This window comes from Schistocerca cancellata, chromosome 2 (genome assembly GCF_023864275.1).
Source record: "Schistocerca cancellata isolate TAMUIC-IGC-003103 chromosome 2, iqSchCanc2.1, whole genome shotgun sequence".
NCBI classification, from domain to species: domain Eukaryota; kingdom Metazoa; phylum Arthropoda; class Insecta; order Orthoptera; family Acrididae; genus Schistocerca; species Schistocerca cancellata.
This window is the reverse complement of record NC_064627.1, coordinates 67,369,382-67,395,643: the sequence shown is the minus strand read 5'-3', so window position 1 is coordinate 67,395,643 and position 26,262 is coordinate 67,369,382. Positions and strand designations below refer to the sequence as shown.

At 40.8% G+C, this 26,262-nt stretch overlaps 1 protein-coding gene across 1 annotated transcript in view; it reads right to left on the bottom strand.

Moving 5' to 3' along the window:
* Positions 1-17,550, bottom strand: part of LOC126150881 (homeobox protein aristaless-like) — a 1,095,272-nt gene extending 1,077,722 nt beyond the window's left edge. Inside the window, exon 1 of the mRNA XM_049915905.1 lies at positions 17,422-17,550. Coding sequence (XP_049771862.1) covers positions 17,422-17,545 — 124 coding nt within the window. The 5' untranslated portion in view covers positions 17,546-17,550. The remainder of the gene's footprint in view (positions 1-17,421) is intronic.
* Between the last annotated feature and the right edge of the window lie 8,712 nt (positions 17,551-26,262).

Below are 26,262 nucleotides of genomic sequence, written 5' to 3'. Positions count from 1 at the left end.
CCAGGCATTGTTATCCATACTCCTTTGAAGCACAGCAACGGAAATTTCTCAAGTAATGACTTCTGAAAGAGCTTCAAGAGTCCGACGTTTTTCAATATAACTTCGAGATTTCACGTAGCGCCATAACAAACATCGCACGGAGAAATATCTGGAATCGAGGAGCCTACTCCATATCCTCAAGCAAACAAATGAAGAGAGCTGGAAAATTTTCCCTTAGAAAAGCCGTGGGTGGTCTTCAGGTGTGGGAAGCAGCCCCATCCTTTTGAAACCAAACATTATCGAGGTCAATCTGATGTTGTTGTGTTGTTGTGGTGTGCAGTCCAGGGACTGGTTTGGTGCAGCTCTCCTTCCTACTCTATCCTGTGCAAGCCTCTTCATCTCCGAGTAATTACTGCAACCTACATCTTTCTGAATCTGCTTAGAGTATTCATCTCTTGGTCTCCCTCCACCGTTCCCTGCTGTAATAAATTGGTGATCTCTTGATTCCTCAGAACGTGTGCTACCAACCGATCCCTTCTTCTAGTCGAGTTGTGCCACAAATTCACCTTCTCCCCAATTCTATTTAGTACCTCCTTAGTAGGTACGCGATCTACCCATCTAATCTTGAGCATTCTTCTGTAGCAGCAAATTTCGAAAGCTTCTAATCTCATCTTGTCTTAAACTATTTATCGTTCACCTTTCACTTGCGTACATGGCTATACTCCAAACAAATACTTTGATAAAGGACTTCCTGATACTTTAAACTATACTCAATGTTAACAAACTTCTCTTCTTCAGAAACGCTTTCCTTGTCACAGCTAGTCTACATTTTATTCGTATATCCTCTCTACTTCTCATCATTAGTTATTTTGCTTCCTATATAGCAAAACTCATCTACTACTTTAAGTGTCTCATTCCCTAATCTAATTCCCTCAGCATCACCTGAATCTACATTCCATTATCCTCGTTTTGCTTTTGTTGATGTTCGCCTTATATCCACCTTTCAAGACACTGTCCATTCCGTTCAATTGCTCTTCCAGGTCCTTTGCTGTCTCTGACAGGATTACAATGTCATCGGCAAAGATCAAAGTTTTCTTCTCCATAGATTTTAATTCCTACTCCAAATTTTTCTTTTGTTTCCTTTACTGGTTGCTCAGTATACAGATTGAATAACATCTGCAATAAGCTACAACCCTGTCTCACACCCTTCTCAGTCGCTGCTTCCGTCAAACGGATATCTTCTTAATTTTGGCATAAAAAGTTCTCGTTACGTCGTGAGGTAACGCTGTAAGTGCTGTAAGTTGACAGTCATAGTGCGTCCATTTCCTCGGAAAAAGTAGGGTTCAATGCCGCCGAATTGCACTAATCCACACAAGAGAGTTACTTTCTCATTATTATGGCTCTGTCGTGAAGTTCCCGTGGACTATTTTCCGACCAGGACCGGAAATTTTGTTTGTTTATAGCACACGATAAGTGAAAATGAGCCTATCACTCATTATCAAAATACTGTATTTTCCAAGCTTTCCAGCATTCTTTTTTTAAACATATCCCGCCGTACATAGTCCTTTTTGCTTCAGTTGTTAAATCATCCTGATTTTAAAAGGATGAAAATGGAGGTCGAAGTGCAAAATGCGGCGAACTGACGTGTCTGAAATGCGCAAAGCGCGAGTTGGGCGTACCGCTAAGGCCGACAGCTGGCCTCCATTGCTTGTCGAACTTTCTCAATGTTTTCTGCTGTTCTAACTGGCCTAACCCCTTCCCGCTCCTCCCCTCGGCCTGTTCCAGGTCTCACCGTTCCTATCGTTCTGAAGTTTTTGAACCAGTTTCTTATTGTTCTGAATGACCGGTTGCAACAATGGTGTCGTAAACAAAAACGCGTTGTTCAGTTGATCAAGGCCACGGCTACTAAATTGGCAACTAAGAACGAATGTATGTCAACCATTGCGCATGCGGTAGTTGCCGCACCACGTAAGTCATGGAGGACTCTAAAACTTAACAAGTCCCTGCTGTATCCTGTATTTGTACACATGGCACATCACAATAATGCGCGGCCGCCCCTTTCGCTGCTACCGATGTGCTCTCTGCGTTCCGTGTTGAGCGCGGCTTTGATGTGGCCGTACTGCACGCAAAATCTGGTACTACGTGTGCTGAGAGATGATGTTCCGGCCGCTACGAAATACTTATCATCCAATTTTAAGCAAACTATTCGCTGAAAAAAAAGGTTTTTGCAGGCCTTACAGTCTGATGTCTTCGCTCGGTAAAGGACAGAATTCCATTTCGTTATTCTTCACAGATACTGCGCTGTATCAAATTAAATATTACATTGCACGCCGTTTTAAAAAATTGGCAGAGGTAAACACGCATTGCATAAATTTCTCGTATTTTTTTTTAGTTCATACATTGCAATGTATCAAATATAGATAAGATACCGAAGATATTTTTTTAAAATTTAGAGCGGAACGATATCTGATTTCGTTCTCGAGTTACTGACTTTTTATTAGCTTGGTACATAAGTTCGTAGCGTTTTTCCATAAGTTTGATAAACAAAACAGATACACGTAACAGAGACTTTAGTCTTCAATAACATATTCTCCTTCGCTATTTACAACAGTCTTCCAACGCTGGAATAACGCTCCGATTCCGCGACTGTAGAAATCACGTGGTTTCGAGACGAAGAACTCGTCGAGCCATATTCGGAGAGCATTTCCTTGTAAGTTGGTTTAAATGGTTCAAATGGCTCTGAGCACTATGCGACTTAACTTCTGAGGTCATCAGTCGCCTAGAACTGAGAACTAATTAAACCTAACTAACCTAAGGACATCACACACATCCATGCCCGAGGCAAGATTCGAACCTGCGACCGTAGCGGTCGCTCGGTTCCAGACTGTAGCGCCTAGAACCGCACGGCCACTCCGGCCGGCGTTGTAAGTTGTTCGACAGAGAGCACTAACGGTGAAAATCTGAGGGTGCAGGATCAGGTGATAAAGTGGATGCGGAGTGACTTCCCAACCCAACTCCTACGCAGTGTTTTTGTCAATCTAGCAGAATGCGGGCGAACGTTATCGTGAGACAATATCATTAAGTGCAGTCTTCCTGGTCCTTGTCCTTGGACTACGTTTGCAAGACGTCTCAGTTGTTGACAACAAATGTTAGCAGTGAAGCAGTGATGTTACACGTCGGGGAAGAAATTCATAGGACACCACACCATCGCTGTTGACCCAGATGCACAACGTCATCTTTTGTGGGGGCGAGCACATCTTTGTATGGGGAGTTACTGCTTTGTTTGGGCTCAAACACTCTTTTCTTTTCCTTATGCTAGCATAAAGGCATTATTTCCCGTCACCGGTAACGATACAGGATAGGAATGGCCGACGTTGTTCACGAGCCAACTGATGAAGAGCAAACAATGGTGCACATACGACCAGCCGATAATTTGTGTGATTTCGGCTTAGAGCTTGCCGTACCCATACAACCAATTTTGGACCGTCTCTTGAACCTTATCCATCCGATTAAACTGTTGCACGATGGTGAAATGATAACAGATTGTCACATTCGAAAGTTCTCCAGTACACTGATACGGATCAGTGAGTTTAATCGATCTTCATCAAACCACAAAGGTTTTACTGAATGTGGAGGGTCACTAACGTCAAAACGACCCTCCTTAAAACGAGAAAACCATTTTGTACGCGTGCTCTGTCCAATGTCATGTCCCATACACACGCAAATGTTTGTGGTTGCCCCCGCTGTTGTCACCCTTCTGTTGGATTCAAACAGAAAAACATGTCGGAAATGTTCCGATTTCTCCACTTGACACCCCATGTTCTAGCGTCCACAGCTCCATTCACTATCTGCAAATGACAAAATGACGATATGTAAACTGATATAGCAACAGTGGAGTACAAATAAAAAAGATAATCGGTAGATAAGCCTATCTTAAAAACTTCCTTTGCGAAATTCTGCAGCGCCGTTCGTGAAGAAACAATTTTCACGACACATAATCAAATGTAAACATTTGAAGACGGGGTGCCAGGCGTCTTGAAATGTCATCACGGAAAAACAAACGCCTATAAAAGCAACTGTTTGCAGAAAATTCATTATAAATTACCATCAGTTTCAACAGCTGCAGTGTTCTAATGTGTCCATGCTCTCTCCCTCGAGTTTCTTCCGCAGGCCGGATTGAAACTAATCGCGGGCCGGTTATTTTCTCTTTTTTGTCGACGAATTTCGGTAACCCATTGTGAATTACAGTCAATGAGTTCGGAACATCCTGCGTTCATATAAACGGCCGCCATGTATCACGTTTGTTGTAATATCTTTGCCCTCAAGCGGGTACTTGTAGTTTGAATCCTCGAGGAGTCTATTATAAGATCCTTACGTATCGAGACGTGTTTAAGGGTAAATTAGGCTCAGAAATAATGATGAAGTAAAAAAATCGACACGTTCTGCCTTTTCAGAGTTGATTAGCATTGAATTTAGCCAATGACGCCATGACGCGCGCAAATTCAAGCGGTCTGAGATACACTTAATGCCAGCTGTTGTCATAGCGTAGATGATAGTGCACAACATTGCTCAGCCTTTGGCTCAAGTTCAGTCCTTACTACCATTCCATGTCCGAATTCGTATTGCTGTCTTGCTTGGTTTTAGGAAACGAAACGCAAAACACGTTTGGCGACACCTTCTCTGGAGGGCCACCTGAATGTGGTACGAAATGGCTCGATTAGTTAACTTCAGTGCTAATTAACTAGGAAACGGCGTATCGAATTTTTTTGTAGAAATTATTTCTCAGCACAACCTACCCTGAAACACCTTTACAAGTAGTTCGGACTGTTTCTGACCTCCTTGTATGCACAGGATGTAATGGGTACAAGTGCAGATATTCTTATATTTGATACCTTAATATGGGTGCACATCAGTGTATTAGTCGCTTTTTCTCTACGTCGAACAATCTTCCCACAAACTTTACGACCTGATGTTTACTGCACGGTCGTAACTGCTCCTCTACGTGAGCTACGCCTGTCAGTATACGCTGAGCGTTTTGCATCCATGCGCGCACACTTCCTAGCCTGCTGCCCAGGGAAAAATAGCAGTAATGAATGATTTGCTTCTGCCATGCCTATGTGGAGGTACTAACCAACCTAAAAACATGTAATTGCTATAATAATTAGTCTGCAAATGACGTTAATACTGATGTAATGTTGTGCTCAGTCGCCAGTTATAGTACCCATTACGTTATGTATGTATGATGGGTGAGTCGTCTAAAATGTAACACGCCTTTTATTTCCTGAAGAGTCAAGTACATCGGAAAAAGGCTTTCGACGAATAGTAAGTAGAATACAGAGGGGCACTTAATTCTGATGTTGGTTAACCCTCTCAGTTCTTTCTATCAACCGAGGTAATGAAGAAAGCAATTTTTTGTTCAAATGGAAGTATATATATTTTAACGACATTGTACATCTCTCGAAACGGGTAGCACACTGATACAATGTTTCTTAATATCGGCATTTAATACTTATGCGAAAACGTTTCTTCAACTGAAAGATAAAGCTGTCGGAATCGGCACCCTAAACGTTAGCATGTAGGTTCGTTCTTTCGACAACAGTCGTAGATGACCCCGCATCTATGTTGGAGAAAGTAAAGCCAAGAGGAAATAACGTTTAGTTCCGTACCCATACCTCCGATGTCATAAAGTCAAATCGGTACCAAACCTTGTGTATCGAGAGAGTATCAACCAAAACACCGATATAGTTTGTGCTATGCGCTATCGTCCAGGACAACGTGCGTAAACAGTAAGTGATAAGTAACCACATGCCCTACGAAGCACAGGAAAAGCATAACTGTGAAAGTTTGTCGTGTGGAGCTCCCGTGGGGAAGTCGTTAGAGGGTTACTTCATCGTACCAAGAGCCCCGGGTTCGAGCTCTGGGTACTCTAGTTCTTGCATTGTAGTACTTGTGAAACTGTTATATAGGACAACATATTACTGACATGTAAAATAACTTCTCGGAGTTTATGGATGTACGGCGATGCTCCCATCCACCATTCAGTTCTTCTTCTTCTTCTTCGTATTATTATTATTATTATTATTATTATTATTATTGTTATTACCATTAATACTTCCTCACGTCTGATGCAATTGTTTCTTTATTCTTCTGTTCTGATTTTTGTGTTCATTCTGTGAAACCATAAATGTATTCTATATGTTTCCTACTTTCACATAACCGAACCGAACTCCGAATGATCCTTGTACATGTCAGGAACATTTCCCATATCACTATTTTACATGTACTTCAGTACAAAAACCGGCAAGAGCAGGGCTCGAAAAGGGGATTCTGGGTACGACAGACTAACGCTCTGCAAACTTCCCTACAGGAGCTCTACACGACAGTTGCGCACTGTAACGCTTTCCCTGTGCCCCGTAGGTCATGTGTTACTATTACCTACAAGTTAACGCACGTTCTCCTGGACAACAGCACTCTCCTGGGCCACAACACATAGCACAAACTTTATCGGAGTTTTGGCTGATACTCTATCGATGTAGAATGTTTGATACCGATCTGACTGTCTGAGATCCGGAGGTTTCGGTGTTAGTGACGAAGGCTTATCATCTTGTTGCATATAGCTATGGAAACTTTTTTGACTTTCAGTTTCAGCACATTTCTTGCATACTTTAGTGAAAAATATCTACGTCAACATTAACGAGCGATTACTAACATAACTTTCTCATTTTTTCAAGAAGTTTCGAGTGCCGTTAAAAGGAGTATATCGGTACATTAACAAATACATACTTGCTTCAACGTGTCAGTTGATGCATGAGTTAACAGTGCTAACTCTACTACTAAATTAAGCACCACTCTGTGTAGTATGATTCCCCGTTTCGAACTCTTAACCGTAAACGAAATAAAAGTAATGTTACGTCTAATGCGACTCATCCTCTATGTTATTTAAGCGGATCAAGGTAAGATGTACTTATGAATTGATTACACTTTCAATCATTTTGTCACCAGTTATTTTACAATAAGACTATACAAGGTGATTTAGCTGCCCCTACGATGCCCTTTTACGCAGCCTGCAACCATATATCTGTACTTGTAAACCACGCGCGTTATTTTCATATTCCCTCGCTTGCTACGCGGAAACTATTAGTCCAGCAGAAAGTATGAACAGGACATTTTTATATGAAATCTAACAAAGTTAAATTTTGTACTGGGATACGTTTTCGTTGGAAACCACGGTTTTCGCGTAATTCAAGAAAAATTTACAATAGTGACCTTGAAACGCACCTTTACTCCTACACACATCTGTCAATATATTTCTAATATATTGTTCCTGGCAATCCGTCCTACCACAGTACAAAAATTTCCGAACACACAAACTATGCCGGCCGCTGTGTTCCAGCGGTTCTAGGCGCTTCAGTCCGGAACCATGCGGCTGCTACGGTCGCAGGTTCGAATCCTGCCTCGGGCATTTTTTTACACAAACTATTCCCAATATTCCAACTTTTTTGGTCTCTATTGATTGGGTCACTGTTGTGGACTGACAAGACAGCCAGTCCACAGTGACGGGTAACCGAAAGGCACGCGTTTACACACGCCGGCTGGCGTTAGGTCTGAAACAGGATACGTAATGAATACTATAAAGAAAAGTACATAGCTGCTGGAATACTTAACTTTAATGCATCATTTGTATACAGCATTCTTGATGATACAAGTGAGACTCTCTCTAGAAATGGTCAATGGCGCCTTGCTAGGTCGTAGCCATGGACTTAGCTGAAGGCTATTCTAACTATCTCTCGGCAAATGAGAGAAAGGCTTCGTCAGTGTAGTCGCTAGCAAAGTCGTCGTACAACTGGGGCGAGTGCTAGTACGTCTCTCAAAACCTGCCGTGTGGTGGCGCTCGGTCTGCGATCACTGACAGTGGCGACACGCGGGTCCGACATGTACTAATGGACCGCGGCCGATTTAAAGCTACCACCTAGCAAGTGTGGTGTCTGGCGGTGACACCACAGTCACTACGCCACGTAGTCAGCTATATCGTTAACATTATTAACTTAAACGTCTATACGTTACGCGAAAACAAAATACGTTGGAAATTCGATCCGAACTGAACCCTTAGAGTCACGGTAGTTTCGTAGTGAAAATGTCTAACGAATGCAACGATGGAATAGTGTATTTTATCCTGTATTCACATAACAGTTTAGGTAAAATTTACAAAAACGTCAATTATACGATTTGTAAGTGATTGACTAAGCCGGTGTGGTAAAAAGGCCAGTCAGTGTAGCCCTACACCAAAAAAAGGCCGAATGTGGGAAATAATTCGTGCAGCCGTAAATTTTTGTACGGCGGTAGGAGAGAGTGCCATAAACAACTTACCAGAAATCCTGACCGATAGGAGCTGAGTGTGGAGTCACTTTTGTACGTTTGTCTTCAATAATTCTAAAACTACGGCTTCTAGTGAAAACTTATTGCAGTGCAAAATTTAACTACCTTAAATTTCCCACAAAAAGGTCATGTTCATTTTTCTGCAAGTCTAACAGTTTGCGTGCAGCGCGCGACATAGTATGAAAATGAGGCGAATGGTTTTTGAAGGCTAGATATAGAACTGAGGCTTGCATAAAACGACATCGGTAGGTGTAGCTAAATCACCCTGTATTTAAGTTGTCTTACGCTACAAGCAACATGTGAGTCGAAAAATGTTGTTGCCTTTTCCCGTTTCTACGGGATCGGTGTTGTAATACATCGGTATTGTCAATATTTGTGGTATTTGGCGCTCGTACGCTCGTTCTGACGCTACCACCATCCCCTCCACCGACCCCCACTCCCTGCCCGGGAAGGAATTTGTGCACCATATCTGTCTGGTCTAATGTAGAACTCATGCTCAAGTGTGAATATTTCTAAGTTTTTGGGTAAAGTGTGTAAATGACGCGAGAAGTGGTCCCCAAGCCCGTGTTTTCCTAGTTATATGTGGGGAAACCGCCTAAAAACCAAATGCAGGCTTGCCAGCTCGTCAGCCCATGTTAACCCGCGAGACGGATTTGATACAGGGCTGTTTCGCGTCCCAGTGTCTCAAGAGCGGAGCGTAAGTGCACTCGGCTGCCCGGGGCGGCCGAAAGATTTACGGTCCTGTACTTTAGAAAAAGTTGTCTCCTGATGCTCAGAAATAATTGGGAATTCCAATAGATCTTCTCAGCTTCAAACACAAAGGAGCGATTCCCTCGCACGTACACATTTCTGCCAGACTATACGCGATAGGATAAGTGCTCTTACAGGGTGTTTCAAAAATGACCGGTATATTTGAAACGGCAATAAAAACTAAACGAGCAGCGATAGAAATACACCGTTTGTTGCAATATGCTTGGGACAACAGTACATTTTCAGGCGGACAAACTTTCGAAATTACAGTAGTTACAATTTTCAACAACAGATGGCGCTGCAAGTGATGTGGGTCTGTGGGTGCGCCATTCTGTACGTCGTCTTTCTGCTGTAAGCGTGTGCTGTTCACAACGTGCAAGTGTGCTGTAGACAACATGGTTTATTCCTTAGAACGGAGGATTTTTCTGGTGTTGGAATTCCACCGCCTAGAACACAGTGTTGTTGCAACAAGACGAAGTTTTCAACGGAGGTTTAATGTAACCAAAGGACCGAAAAGCGATACAATAAAGGATCTGTTTGAAAAATTTCAACGTACTGGGAACGTGACGGATGAACGTGCTGGAAAGGTAGGGCGACCGCGTACGGCAACCACAGAGGGCAACGCGCAGCTAGTGCAGCAGGTGATCCGACAGCGGCCTCGGGTTTCCGTTCGCCGTGTTGCAGCTGCGGTCCAAATGACGCCAACGTCCACGTATCGTCTCATGCGCCAGAGTTTACACCTCTATCCATACAAAATTCAAACGCGGCAACCCCTCAGCGCCGCTACCATTGCTGCACGAGAGACATTCGCTAACGATATAGTGCACAGGATTGATGATGGCGATATGCATGTGGGCAGCATTTGGTTTACTGACGAAGCTTATTTTTACCTGGACGGCTTCGTCAATAAACAGAACTGGCGCATATGGGGAACCGAAAAGCCCCATGTTGCAGTCCCATCGTCCCTGCATCCTCAAAAAGTACTGGTCTGGGCCGCCATTTCTTCCAAAGGAATCATTGGCCCATTTTTCAGATCCGAAACGATTACTGCATCACGCTATCTGGACATTCTTCGTGAATTTGTGGCGGTACAAACTGCCTTTGACGACACTGCGAACACCTCGTGGTTTATGCGAGATGGTGCCCGGCCACATCGCACGGCCGACGTCTTTAATTTCCTGAATGAATATTTCGATGATCGTGTGATTGCTTTGGGCTATCCGAAACATACAGGAGGCGGCGTGGATTGGCATCCCTATTCGCCAGACATGAACCCCTGTGACTTCTTTCTGTGGGGACACTTGAAAGACCAGGTGTACCGCCAGAATCCAGAAACAATTGAACAGCTGAAGCAATACATCTCATCTGCATGTGAAGCCATTCCGCCAGACACGTTGTCAAAGGTTTCGGGTAATTTCATTCAGAGACTACGCCATATTATTGCTACGCATGGTGGATATGTGGAAAATATCGTACTATAGAGTTTCCCAGACCGCAGCGCCCTCTGTTGTTGAAAATTGTAACTACTGTAATTTTGAAAGTTTGTCTGCCTGAAAATGTACTGTTATCCCAAGCATATTGCAACAAACGGTGTATTTCTATCGCTGCTCGTTTAGTTTTTATTGCCGTTTCAAATATACCGGTCATTTTTTAAACACCCTGTATCTCTCCACTAAGTATGGAAGTGGATGTTTAGCTGACACACAGTGGGTCTGTATTGCTGAGGCGAAAATTACGATTTCTAATTTCATCCTTCGCTTTTGATTCATAATCTAAGCTCTCTCTCTCTCTCTCTCTCTCTCTTTCTCTCTCTCTCTGTCACTCACTGATTCACTTGCTCGCGCGCGTGCGCTTACACACACACACACACACACACACAATTTCAATTTTGTCAGCAAAACTGGATGTTGTCTCTATTTTTGTTACACACCATGCACCGAACATCTGTTCCCCCCGCCCTTTCCTTCCACTTTCCTTAAGCAACAATCTGCTTACCACGCCGGGATACTCTCCCTACCCTATATTTCCACATTCCTGATACAATTTCCTCGTTGGAATTATTTTTTACTTCCATCAACAACGCCAGTCTTCTTCATCTCATCAACGTCGGTAACGCTACCAGCAATACCGGCACAAAAAGAGGCCACGAACATAGTCGTCTAATAATGTTATGTATGGTCATCTAAAAATTGTTCTTTTCTGATTTATGCGTGATTCACAGTTTTAAAAATATTCAATGTTACCTGGATTGCACTAGTTTGCGGCCGTGGACAGCCCCGTTCAGTTGGGAAAAGGCGAAAACATATTTCCGAAACCGAATTAGGCGTTTTAGCGTGTAAAGCCATTCCTGCGACTGTAACTTTGCAGTGTTCTGTACGTATACAAAAGAAAAGACAGCATCCTATAGGTTCATTTCCTGCTTTGGTTATTAGTACATGTTGCGGAAAATCTATATATAAAGTTTTTTTTGTCTGTGTATAAAGGCTAGTCTCAAGAGCTGCTCTAGGGATTTTGATACCGTTTTCACTAATAGATAGAGTGATTCACGAAGAAGGTTTGTGTGTATAATTTGCACGCATTTAGTGCAAAGTGGATGAACTATGATATTTCTCGATTGAGTCGTGCCTCCCAAGAATTTTCCTGTCGTGTGCTGCTCAAACTGTTTAAGTTAAAAGAAAGTGACTAGAATTTGGACTTAGTATTCAGTTACCTAACATTGTTCTCCGTATTTTAATCGTTACTTTAAGCAATGGCCTGCAAACAAATATACCGCTACCTCAGACGTGTCCGGCAGTAGATATTTAGTGTTAGCTGCGAAGCCGTGGCGGGTCGCTATAAGTCTACAAATTTACAGCTGCGCTCTGCGGCACATCAGTTTGGAGTATGTTTTAAAGTTTGATCTCACACTCGCTGTTTAAACGCATTTCGGCTTACAGTGCCCTTATCAGATCATTCAGTACTGTGAAACACACAATTTGTGGTTTCAGTTGTAAGTATGACACTGATCTATCAAGAAATGACGCAAGAATTAGTTACTTGCCAAGTAACTGTTGTCGTTATTGTCTGTGGTTATTCTTAATACCATTTTCTTTTGCTGTTAGGATTATTAGTAGGCCTCTTGAAGAAACGACTTCCCCTTCAAGTTTCACTACATTTCCCTTGTTTCTACACAGCGCGTTGTTGTCATTCCAAATGTTGATGCGAAAGTAAGGATAGTTGTAAAATGAAAGAAAGAGCGTGTTGCAATTCTGATTTCGTCTCCGAAGACGAATGAACTTCAGGCGGATGGTGAATGTTCTAACAAAAGAAGCAGCAGCAAGACGAAAAGGCCAAAAAGAGACAGAAATCCGTTTCTGAAAAAAGGAACGTGAAAAATTCAAGCAAGAATAAAGAAAATGTTGAAAGTGGAACAGAAGGGACTGATTCTGGGTGTCTTTACTGCAACGATTTATGTTCCAAGGTCGACTGAAGGTTGGTGGCCTGTGCTTCCTGTCATAAAAGGACACGCAGCTTTTGTGCGGGAACTGGAAATGAAGACAATGAAACTGAATTCATTTGTGAATTTTCTGGACAAATTCACTAACACTCTCCCATTTGTAAACTCATATGTTCAGTGTGTTCTTGTAGATTTTGAGAAATATGATTAGATTTTGGCCTGAGGCACAACGGACCAATTGTCAGCCTTTCTTTAGTCTTATTAGTATTCATCTGTGTGCCTTTGTATCATATTTCTTTGTTTCACTTCTTAAAGTATATTTAAAATGTCACGCAGAAATTTTTAGCGCTTTCTTCGTCATTTTAATTGCGCTCTCCCGATTTTAGTGTTAACGTTACCCTTCTGCCCCAGGTTCCCCTATTCGTAAGGTAACTACAACCAATTTCGTAATTATTACTCTATGGCAGTAAACATTCAGCTGGATCACAAGTGTGTATAACAAATGATAAGCTACAAAAATTATATTTTGTAAAAATTGGATACTTTTAACGTTTTTCATTCGATGTAACAGAGGTTCTGAAGGACCTAAACTGCTCAGCCTTAAATGCTACTTATCGGTGCAACCCTTAGCACCCCACCTATCATTTTAATCTTCTCTTCTGTATCGACCAATATGATCAAGGGCTATTTACACAGTTTTAAAAGCTCTAAAACTGTAGTTCATTCTTATTATTGGTATTACCAACTGTTTTCGAATCTTTATTTTACTTTTACCATTGTTATATGGTCATTAATACAACAACGGTTCACACGCCTGTTTCTCGTACATTTCTATGGTATGTCCTGCAAGAGTTCAGCACAACTGGCTTCTGTAGTAGCCAGCAGAGCGAAGCGCGTAATTTTCGGTCCTTTAGGCTTCCTACATGATATCTTGGGATTTCGTCCAGTTAATAAGCAATATAACATAGATCACAGCAACTGGAGAAGACAACTGACACAGTTGTCGTAGAAATATCGTGAAGAAAAATGGTAAAAACTCCACAGAACACACGAAAATACATCCTTAGGTCTATTACAGTTTTAATCGGAATACCAGTATCAGATATTACTACTAGAGCAACGAACGTTTTTGTTTGTTTCGTCATTTGTTTCATTCGTCAGAATTAAGAATTTGGTTGTTTCTAGTTTGTAAATTTTCTGTATCGGTACATCGAAGTTAACGCATAACGTAGTACTATGTTTAAAGTTGTTGATCATCATTGTATCAGGATAACTGTATCCAGTTTTTTTGTCAGCTGGTATGCTGCCGTTATACCTGTACTGTTATTGGCATTTATGTTGTAATTTTGATTTTTTCGTAAGTATGTGCTATGGTTACACCTATTTAATCTAGACACAAGCATAAACGATAGATGAGAAGCCAGAAGATCTGTATTTTGTAAGAGTCTGATTCGCCTACAATTCCTGATCCAATATAATGGAAGTCTTGAAGGCCTAACTTATTCGTGCTGCATAAACCAACAACTAAACCAAATCAGTGAGTTAACAGTTATATTTTCATAAATTAGGTGCCAAGCTCAGCAGTGTAAATCAGTCTTGATGGAATAAAATATGTGGCTTTATGACTGGTTTACGCCTATTATTTCATCGTCAGATATTGTCATTATTATCATCACGAAAATATTTCGTTCTGCTTCTAACCACATCTGCATGCAGGTCTATTTCCTTGCTTATTACTTACATTATTAACAGAAACCTGCTGATGGATTTAGTCGTTGTTCCGGAAGATGCTAGGATAAAGCAAGTAACTGAAGGTATTCGCTGATTTGATTTACGAGTTAACGTATTTAGTGGCATTGCCGACGAGATATGAAGACACAATTTAAAAATATCCACACTATATTTCGTGTTATTGTGCAATTTTTACAAATCACAATACAAGAAAAATACAAATAACACACCTTCCACAAAATCGTCAACATTATTTATTCCACTCAGACGGGGTTCGTGGGTTTTAACCCCTTATTCTTATATACTTAATTTGTGTATGTGCATATCGTGAAACATACAGCTTTTCTGCTATGTCTTCTAAGTAAGGCATTCGAACACAGGTTTGTGAAACGGAATACTTAATGTTGTAAATAACTCGTAGACAGCACTTCATTTCGAAACAAAACTGTTTTTAACTCCGTAATAACGACTAGTCAGAAAGGACTATGGAGTGAGTTGGTTACAGCTATTTCTCTAATAAAATCAAACGTATGTAGTTGGGATTTTTTTTTAAATTTGAGGCACGCTAAGGACGCAAAAGCAAAATGATGTTCTGCAATTTTTGGGGTGACATTATGTAATAAGATGAAACGCTGCTTGAAAACGTTATGAAAAAGATACATGGGCGTTCATAGAATTTTGTCCATAGGGAGGAGGGCGAGGCAAGACGCTCAAAAATTATCAAATTTGACATATATGAGTAGGTCAGTTTCGAGTCGTATCATGCCACAAGCCTCGTAAAGCTGTTAACTGGCTAAACAAGATGTCAGCGGAATCTCTAGAAACATATTTAAATTCTTTAATGAATAAAAACTGTGTTCGACATGCCGGGATGGGGACGCCTATACGCAGAATTTTCAGTGATTTAGGAGCGTGTGGCCACTTGAATATGGGAGATTGAAAAGCTGGATACGCATATTGCGTAAAAGAAATATTATTGCTGATTGTAATCAGTATGTTTTATGGTGAAGGTAAAAGATCGAATCGGTCACAATGTTAAATAGTCTATTGTATGCGAGTGGGACTGTATAATAAATTACAATTAAAGTTAACTTCGTTAATTGCAAAGGAATATTAAAAATATGAGAGGTCTACTTATCAGGCTTATTTTTTTGCTGTATGAAATAATATACACTTCCATAAAGAATGAGACGAACGGGATACGAACCCTGGGTCATTTCTGCTGCGAACAGTTACGCTAAGGCTGTGGCCAAGTCACATCTCTTCTAAGAGAGGCGTTTGCCCAGCAATATAGCAGCAAATTTTAGTATAATACCGGTCTTCGAACTCAAGGTTTTTTTTTCAAAAAATTAACAACCAGGTTCAGTCGGTAATGACCATCTTCAGACCAGTCTGTGTTAACAATTCATAGAATTTTTGTCACGATAAGCATCATCAGAAAATTATTAACTGAAAAAAAATACTCCAGGACAAACAATACGCCAACACTGACCTCCCTGTATGGATCACGCACAATGTTCGATCTTTGATTTTCTCATTTTTACTGACACTGCTATTATTGGCAGAAATTTTACGATTCTGTTTTAAACAATTCTGCATCTGAAGATGATTATTACTTATTTAAGCTGGTTATAAAAAAGCTACTGTGACCAAAGGTTGGCGCAAAAACGGAACTGGATCTCTGTATCTTCATCGTGACGATGTGACACTTAATAGCAGGAGTTCGGAAAACACGGAAAGTGGCTAACTAACAGTTTGAGTTCGTCAGTGAGGCATGTTCGGATAGCGAAATTGGAAACGCACTGTCCTTGAAATACAGGAATCAGATATACAGTCGCTGTCTGTAAACTGAAGAGCGAAAAACGCTTGTAGTGGGGAAGAGCCCTTTTCTGAAAGAATTGTCACAAGTGCCGTACGAGACGCCTAGAAGAATTTGCTTCCCTTCCAGCAGTGAAGCGCAGCGTTTGACGTTTTAACGTTTTAAGTAGGGTCAGCTCGTGTACGGTTCTTGCGCCAGTTACATTAGCTAGCAGCGTTAGTTAGCTTAGTAATGTTTTCACCAACACAAAATCTTTCCGGATTCTCGAACTCGGGGTGTCATTTTGAAACGACGAAAAAAGCATCCCAGAACATTGCTGAACATTTCGGTTGTCACTCACACGATTTTAAGAAATACAGTTTACAAACTATTTCGTAAAAGCGATGATGTACAATGCTGAAAAGTTCGTCGAAATTCCCATACGACAAAATCTGACCCGTTGTGAAAATAATCAATACATCCTGTCGCATCCATCTACAAGTGATAACATTTTTTGCAAGTAAGTAAGAGATCCAGATTCTTTGGAATAACTGCTCTATACAATGTTGACGATGCTAAAGAAATGCATCCATCCATCTAGTAAGGAATAGTGGGCGTTCATGTATTCAGAGGTACAGACATTGCACGTTTTATATAGGGCGTGATGTATCGGTAGTAGATACGTAAAGCTTATTATAAATTCTTTAATTTTTTTATTTATTTTTATTTATTTTCAACCCTCTTAATTTGCTTTATCCTATAATTCTTAGATTTGAAAGAAGGCAGTCATATTCCGTATTCGATATATTGTTAACGAATGTATTGAAAATAAACACTCCTTGGACGTGTATGCTCGCTCTGTCACCAATGACTTAAGCGGCGAGCTGCGGAAGTGTCATTACAAGCTTATGAAGTAGGTCAGTAATATTTTGTTACTAATACGCCGTCTTCAGAGGAGCTTCGAGCTAGAATTCCATGCTGAAGGACTAAATTACCTTTTTCTGCAACTTACATCTGGTTCACTTTCTCATAGAGCAGTAAATTGATGATACTGTTGCCAGCTTTACACGAGAGAACGCCGTCCACTAAGTAGATGTATCCCCGACACGCGTTTGACGTGAGCGGGAGAGTAAAATATTGAGGCTGTGGACGGCGTGTTAATCACAAAAACGTTCCTAACCTATAAGTTACAGTCACAGACGCTACCTAACGAAACCTCTCGTCTCTCCCCGTCTGAACAGGCCTCGGAAGGCCTTCTGGCACCGACCGACAACCGTGTCATCCTCGGCACAGATTTGAACTTGTGGCAGACGTGCAGCGTCTGACTGTTGCAGGTTTGGTTACTGCTTACCGGGCGCGTTGTCGTCTTCGACGAGGCTGCGTATGGAGAGCACGCTCTTGGCCGCTCTGGCGGGCGCCGGCTTGTGCGGCCCTCGCCCCAAGACGGTCAAACGCGCGCGCGTGCTCAGGTCCATTCGCGCCCACGCCACTGCCTGCACTCCTCAAGCGTACGGCGCGAACGCGACACTACCGCTGCCCTCGGCGGCCGATGGAACGACTGCGCGCGTCGCGTTGCCCGGCAACGGCGGAGGCGGGGCTTGACTGTTACCGCCGGCCAATCCGGACGTAGCTCCGCCCGACAATCCGCCCACCACGCTGTCGCCCGTCCTAGCGAACACCTCGGCTCCGCCCATAGATATGGCCCATCACATTTCTGAGATTACATTATGAAATACCTCCGTCTGTTAAGAATCGACGTATTTATTTTTATATTTCCATTTCAGCGAAAGAATGAAAAACTCAAATTCGAGAAAGGAGTTAAGCAAGGTGACTCCATGACATCAAAACTATTTTCTGCAGCCTTGGAAGACTTCTTCAAATCATTAATCAGTGATTAAGAACGGATACGCATAAATGGATCTTATCCGAACCACCCTCTCTTTACAGATAACGTAGTTTCTACACTTATAACCATACTCTGCAAACCGCTGTGAAGTGCATGACGAAGGATACTTCCAATTGCCTCACACATTAGGTTTCTTCCAGTTTCATTTGCATATGGAGCACAAGAAGAATTATGTTTAAATGCCTCTATCTACACTGTTCATAACCTTATCCTCATGGTCCCTTCGGAAATGATACGCATGAGCATAGGTGTCTGTAAGGAGGGGAAAGACAATCATTATTCATTATAATTTTCACGCATTTCTGGAAGCAGCTGTCTGAATCGGTCGAACAGATGAAATACCATGTTCTGTGCTAGAAGAGAGGTAAAAAGAATGAAACTTGAAGGACGAAAAGATAACACCTCTAGGAACTGGAACGTTCACAAACTTTACTGGGTACAGCACATGCAACATAGTCATATAGTTAGGAATTCTGCAGTCCGTTTGGCAAATTACCTCTCAAACTGGGGAGATAAGGTCTGCCTTGGTTCACGCCTAAGCTGCTAAGAGTCGGTTATACCGGCCGATTTTAGGTCTGTTTTGGAAGATTTCCCACATTCGTCTCATCCTGGTCCTAGCTTAAACTTGACCGAAATAACCCAAAAAAATGTAGCTTTCAGAACAAATTTCGTCCAACTTTTATCAAGCCAGTCAGCATTAAGAAATATACCACATGAAAATAAGGGGTCAGTCCACTGACGTAATCAAATTTTAAGTTCTGAAATAAGAAAGAAGTAATCTGCTAAAGGTGGCATCGAAGTTCTTTAATGTGTCCTGTTCCACCACTCAGGCGAATTAATCAGTTGCATTTTTTTGCAGGTTATTGTTTTTTATATCTAGTATCTTCATCAATCGATCAAACTTTTTCCTGTTTCAGATTTTTAATTTTAGATAACCCAGCTTAATTGGTATACAAACAAAAATAGCTTTTGTGAATATTTTCTATTTAGATACTAACTCGATATATATCCTTGCTTTAACCGGTATGCCTGTGACAGCATCCTTACTAGTACCTAATAAGTTCCAAAACACCGTGCATGAAAAGGGAATTTCCGGTGCTTCTATCTCTGGATCTACTGGCGCTAAAAGGGTAGAGTCAAGTGTTTTGGATAACTGCTTTTTTTTTTTTTTTTGCTATATTTTCGCCGTCACCAGGAGTTCAAAACCCAGCCGAGAATTTCAAGACAGTTATGCACAGCAGATGGCTGAAACTTTTGCAATATATTCGTAAGATTCAGATCACGAACAATCTTGAAAAATTTCATGGTTTCTTACGTTTCCAAGATACAGAGGTTCAAAGTTAACCTACTTCTACATGTAAAATCTGGTATCAGGCGAAAGTAAATAATAAATAACCGCAGAAAATTTCTCAGATTTTGACAGTATATTCTCGAAGCATTTATCTAGAAGATCCATCTCCCTGTTTACAAAACTCTTTATCTGTTATTGAGAAACACCCCAAAAATTTGTTTCCGGGATACCAAAGCCCAGCTGCCGTTTCCGAGACGGCTATGCACAGCAAATGACTGTAATTTTGACGATGTATTCCTAAGATCCCGATCACGAATAACCTCGAAATTTATCTTCGTATCTTCATCCGTTTCCGAGATTATCCTTCTTGTACATGTAAAATACGTAAAATCCGGTGTGAAGCGATAACGTAGTTTATAAAGTAACGTAGGATTGAGAAATATTCTGTAAAATGTCTCCTTTATCATCTGCAAACCCCGTGTTGTAGTACTGAAGCACATGCATGTATTCATTTATTTATTTATTTTTTACTTAAAATCTCTTCTTTTGTGTAAAATTATATCTGAGTTATATCAGTTGCACTCAAATACACTATCTGAATTTTACTGACCAATACATTTCTTTTATTATGAGCCACGCGCCCTGCTTCGGCAGGAAAGAGAAAGGAACCGTCGGAAAATACTCCTATCGGAGTACAAAGAATACGAACAACTTCCTGTTTTTACAAGTGTGTCTGAAAAGTGGGGTACCAGCTGCCTCGTTCTACTTTCCTCTGCACCTTTAAAAATTTCCGAAAAATTCTGGCATGCGAACATGTTCACGTTTTTTTATGCTGAGAGAGAAGAAGGCAGTGGCAATGCCGAAGAGAAAAGTAATAAATACTGCAAGACAGCAGACAGTGGTTGTATTACAGAAAGACCGGAGGAGACAATGGCGGTGTGAGAGAAAGAGAGAGACACAGTGGCACAGGAACATAGTGGGCAGTGACAGAACAGCACTAGGAAAAGGGTGAAGCAGAATGTGCTAGCAGGGAAGGCATAAAGAGCAGCGGGAAGTGAAAGTGCGTAAGAGCTACTTATAATGAGAGATAGAGTATATGACCACGACAACAATTAAGACAGGGATAATCGAAATGAGATGAGACAGCAGCAGTAGGAAGGAAGGAGTGAGATAGTAGCAGTAAAAGAGAGCAAGAAGGAGACAGCGACAGTGAGAGGAGACAGTAGTATTAGGACAGAACGAAGCAGGCTGTGGCAGTAACAGAGAAACACAAAGAGACAATGAGAATGCGTTGGACTGAATGAGTGAGTGAGAAAGGATAACTGGGAGTGGATTGGTATGAACGACTTACCGGCGATAGTGGGTGTGAGTGAGTTACAGTTAGAGGTACTCGTGGGGATTTGAGGTGATACATGTTAAAAAAAAGCGCGACTATGGCAAACTTTTTGAAGCTGTAGGTAGATTGAGGCAACTTGTTCCTAGTTTTCATTCAGTCTTTTAAATAAATATGAAAATATTCGCATTTTTTGAGCCCTGCTAGGACCATTTCTCCGTTGGTTATATAAGTATGTAATTTCACATTGTTAATTAAGAATGTGGCATCTATAACATTATTAATAATATAAATACGATATACTTCGCTTATACTTACGAAATATGCTCACCTTTTTAGGTATAAGAGTAATGTAGACTATGTAAGGAAGTTGTTGGACTTTTAATTAACCGTTTCATATATAATAAGTTTCTTGTACTTCATGTCAAATTAAGTTGTGTAATGGCTCACGTTTAAAACAAGGGGGCGATTTTAAAATTTTTCCGCGTCTGGGGTAAAGTTCTAGGGACGCCAATGCGAAAGGGCAGTAGTACCTATGGTGAGGCATGGATAATGCACTTCAAGAGTTCCTTATTATTGGCATAAAATACTCTGACGAGCCGAAAAGTAAAGACCTCAGCCCCCCGCGAGACTGCACCGCCTGGTGGTGTTGTGGGAAGGAAAGTATTAGGTTGGTGCATAAGTTCGTACAGTTTTTGTTCCGCATATTGATACTCCGGTGGCTAGCGGTTTATTTATCGATTGTCATTTTTTATTTGTAGTTCACTGTTGCTATCTGAGTTTACATACTGCCGTCATTTGGAGATAGCGAGTGGATGGTTCAAATGGCTCTGAGCACTATGGGACTTAACTTTTGAGGCCATCAGTCCCCTATAACTTAGAATTACTTAAACCTAACTAACCTAAGGACATCACACACATCCATGCCCGAGGCAGGAGTCGAACCTGCGACCGTAGTGGTCGCGCGGTTCGAGATTGTAGCGCCTAAAACCGCTCGGCATATCGAGTGGAGCTGTGGACTCTAGAAAACGCAGTGTCAGGTGAAGAAATCGGGGAATTTCCGACATATTCTTCTATTTGAAGTCAATAGAGGGCCAACAGCAGCGGAGGCAGCCAGAAACATTTGCGCTGAGTGTAGAGTTAATGTCACTGGGCAGAGCACAAGAAAATTGTTATCTTGTTTTAAGGTGCTCCGGAACGCCCTATACTTGCAATGTTAAAATAACGCTTATAAATTACATCTTTCCTCACAAAGTATTTGAGGTACGAAGTTGAACTTTTTACAGAATATTTATTGGAATATGGGCTACAACTTAACACAGGGATTTTACAAAATTTTAGTTCAGTTATTAAAGATGATTTTTTTCAATTGTAATGAAAATTCACAATATTTTTTTGCAATTTTTTATTTATATATTCAAAAATATCAGTTTTTTGGAAAAAGGCTGTGTTAAATTATGTAGAAGGTACTGTGTAACATTTACTGAAAGTTTGAAACAAATATGTTTGGAAGATCCTTAGAAAACATGTAATTAGTATGAGAAAATAAAAGTTTTGGGAATCGAGCGACAAAGATTGGATTAACTTTTTAGTGCATTCCAGGTCCATAGGATGGATTATCTTCATCCTCTGCAAACTCCTCCTCCAGCTTCCTCTTGTTCCTCCTCCTGTTTACTCTTGCTTGTATTTCTAGACTCTTTACAGCCCTGTCTGCAGCCTGAAGGCGTTCCTTGTCTAAAGCAAGCATCGCTCGTACCATGTTAGAACCTATCTTCATTCCCATATTTCTAAATACCTTGCACCTTACAATGTTGCCATCATTGGAAGTCGCAACAGCAACTTTACTTTTACTCATTATTATACTTCAACAAAACAGAGACTCAAGAAACAGAATTAATTACGAATACTTTCGAGATAACGACAGAGTAAATAAACATGAAACAATCGACAATCACACCAGCGATATATATTGAACCATCACAGGTTAGCCACAACACATACTTTATCTCACATCACTAAAATGTACCTGATGAACACGGACGTTAATAATAACACCATTTGACAGCAGTTTAACAGCGCCACAGTGGGTCACGCCCATGTAGAACACATTTAAAAAAAAAATTAAAAGTAGTTGTAGTCTTCGGAATTGAATAAATTATATATCTATTAAAAGGTAATAGTCTGCAGATTCAGAAAACGCAAAAAAGAAAAAATTGAACTTTTCATGATTTTGAGCCTTTCCGGAGCCCCTTAAGGAGGATCGTTTTGACATTTGAGTCTGTCCACGTTCTGGAAGACCTTTGAAGTTTGATGAAGATCGTTTAAAAGCATTAATCCACAATGATGAACATCAGTGCACTCGAGAACTGGCAACTCTGATGAAGTGTGATCATTCCACCATCGTGCGACATTTGCATACAGTGGGAAAGATTCAAAAATCTGATATGGGTAACGCATGTTCTAAGACAAAATCACAGCAACTGGCCATATGTGCATCTCTACTTGCTCCTCATCAATTATTGGCTTGTGAGCAACAATGACCATTGCTATCCTGTACCGTTACTGGTGTCGAGAAATTGTGTTTTTAAGCTAACGTAAGGAAAGGAAACAAATGGTTGAGCCCAAACAAAGCAGCAACTATCCGTACAAAAACCTGCGCGCCTCTGCAAAAGATAAAGTTATGTATCTGGTGGAACAGGAAGACTGTTAGACGTGACGCTACTCCACGATAACGCCCGCCCGCGTTCTGCTAGACTGAGAAAAAACACCATGGCGAGTTGGGTTGGAAAGTTATTCTGCATCCACTTCATTCATCTAATCTTGTGCCCTCAGATTTTCACCTTTTCTGCTCTCTATCGAACAACCTGCAAGGAACTTCCTTTCCGTATGAAAATGCGCTCCGAACATCTCTCGGCAAAATCTTCGCCTCAGTACCGCGCGATTTATATTGTCTGGGAATCCAAAAGCTACCACAGCGTTGGGACACTTGTAAATAGTGAAAGAGAAAATGCTGTTGACGGCTAAGGTCTCTGTTATGTGTATCTATTGTGTTTATTAAACTTATGGAAAAACGCTACGAACTTATCCACCAACGCAACACATAAGCAGAGCACAATGGAAATCCACTGACATAAGCGACTTTGAGAAACCCGGCGCCTGGAAACGAACGTCTCAGAAGCGACGAATCTGGCTACCTGTACACACGCCACTGTGGTGAACACCTGCGTCAAGTGGTCGAAGGGCGGTGAAAGCACGAGTTGGCGACAATGTGTTGGACGTCCACGTTTCACCAGAGAATGAGGAGCTCGATGGCTCACCCGCTCTGTAAACCAGAGTATGTGGCGATCTGTAGCACGTCTGACTACACAGTACTGTCAACACCACTAGAGACAAGGGACGTGTGTACAGTTGCTCTCTACCAAGACTATGGATCGATAGTTTTGGTACATTACATAAATGACGTAGTAGATGGTAGGGTTACCCGTAGTGTTGGTTAACATTGGTAGGGAAAGAAACATAAATGGTTCAAATAGCTCTGAGCACCATGGGACTTAACATCTGAGGTCATCAGTCCCCTACAACTTAGAACTACTTAAACCTAACTAACCTAAGAACATCACACACATCCATGCCCGAGGCAGGATTCGAACCTGCGACCGTAGCGGTCGCGCGGTTCCGGACTGAAGCGCCTAGAACCTCTAGGCCACGAAACATAAATCAATGTGTAAGAGAGAAACTGGAAGCCGACGACTTTTTTAAAAAAAATATTTGTTTGATTTTAAGTTTTGTAGCCATATATAATGTTAATTGCATTTTACAAGTAATAAATTTTAGTTGATCGCGTAACTTCTGGGCTTTTATGCAACCAAGTATACGTTTAATGCAATACAATTTACAAGCACAAACATATGAGATTTATGTATTTATTGTTGTTATTTTGTACTCAATAGAACGTCCATGCCAACAGAGGCAAGAGCATACTGTATTAGTGATGAACGCGAAACATGTTTATGAATAACAGAAACACGTTTTATATATTTTTGACGAAGTATTGAAGCGATGTCAGATATACTTTTGTTTTGCGTTTCTTTTTATTTTATCTTTCTGTTGAGGAAATTACGTTTTCTAGCGCTGTGTGATAAATTTGTATTGCTTATTTTTATTTTGCAACAACATCCCTCTGTTTCATTTACAAACCGTCAATGTTCGAATAAAACCAGAATTAAACATTGACTACTTCAAATTACTAATGAGGAGGTATTGAATAGAATTGGGAAGAAGAGAAATTTGTGGCATAACTTGACTAGAAGAAGGGATCGGTTGATAGGACATGTTCTGAGGCATCAAGGGATCACCAATTTAGTATTTGAGGGCAGCATGCAGGGTAAAAATCGCAGAGGGAGACTAAGATATGAATACACTAAGCAGATTCAGAAGTATGTAGGCTACAGTAGGTACTGGGGGATGAAGAAGCTTGCACAGGATAGAGTAGCATAGAGAGCTGCATCAAACCAGTCTCTGGACTGAAGACCACAACAACAACAATAATTTCAATTTTGCTATAAATACACTTTACTTTTAAGTAACAGGTAAGAGATAACTGCATAAAACAAAACTATTCCGTAGGTTACCTAATCCTATACAAACTGATGGGAAAAAATCGCAGCACCAAAAACAAAAACAAAATTAATATAGAGTAACATTTGTAAGTGGTTAACACTGCAACATCACAGAATAATGCAAATGCTACATAAGCCACTACAGATGTGAAGTGCTGCTAATTAATAAACCGTGTAACCGCTAGAATGTTGAATGCAAGGGTGCATGCATTGTGTTGCACAGGTGCCGAAGGTCAGTTTACGGGACGATGTTCCATGCCTGTTGCTCTTGGTCGGTCAAGAAAGGGACGCTTAAGGGGCTCCGGAACGCCCTATACTTGCAATGTTAAAATAACGCTTATAAATTACATCTTTCCTCACAAAGTATTTGAGGTAGGAAGTTGAACTTTTTACAGATTATTTATTGGAATATGGGCTACAACTTAACACAGGGATTTTACAAAATTTTAGTTCAGTTATTAAAGATGATTTTTTTTCAATTGTAATGAAAATTCACAAAATTTTTTGCAATTTTTTATTTATATATTCAAAAATATACAGTTTTTTGGAAAAAGGCTGTGTTAAATTCGCAGAAGGTACTGTGTAACATTTACTGAAAGTTTGAAACAAATATGTTTGGAAGATCCTTAGAAAACATGTAATTAGTATGAGAAAATAAAAGTTTCGGGAATCGAGCGACAAAGATTGGATTAACATTTTAGTGCATTCCAGGTCCATAGGATGGATTATCTTCATCCTCTGCAAACTCCTCCTCCAGCTTCCTCTTGTTCCTCCTCCCGTTTACTCTTGCTTGTATTTCTAGACTCTTTACAGCCCTGTCTGCAGCCCGAAGGCGTTCCTTGTCTAAAGCAAGCATCGCTCGTCTTTATTGTTTACAGTAATAACACATACCTTTGGCTTTCCAACATTTCTCCTTTTCTTAAAAGCCTTCAGAGGATTTCTAATAACTTTACTTTTACTCATTATTATACTTCAACAAAACAGAGACTCAAGAAACAGAATTAATTACGAATATTTTCTAGATAACGACAGAGTAAATAAAC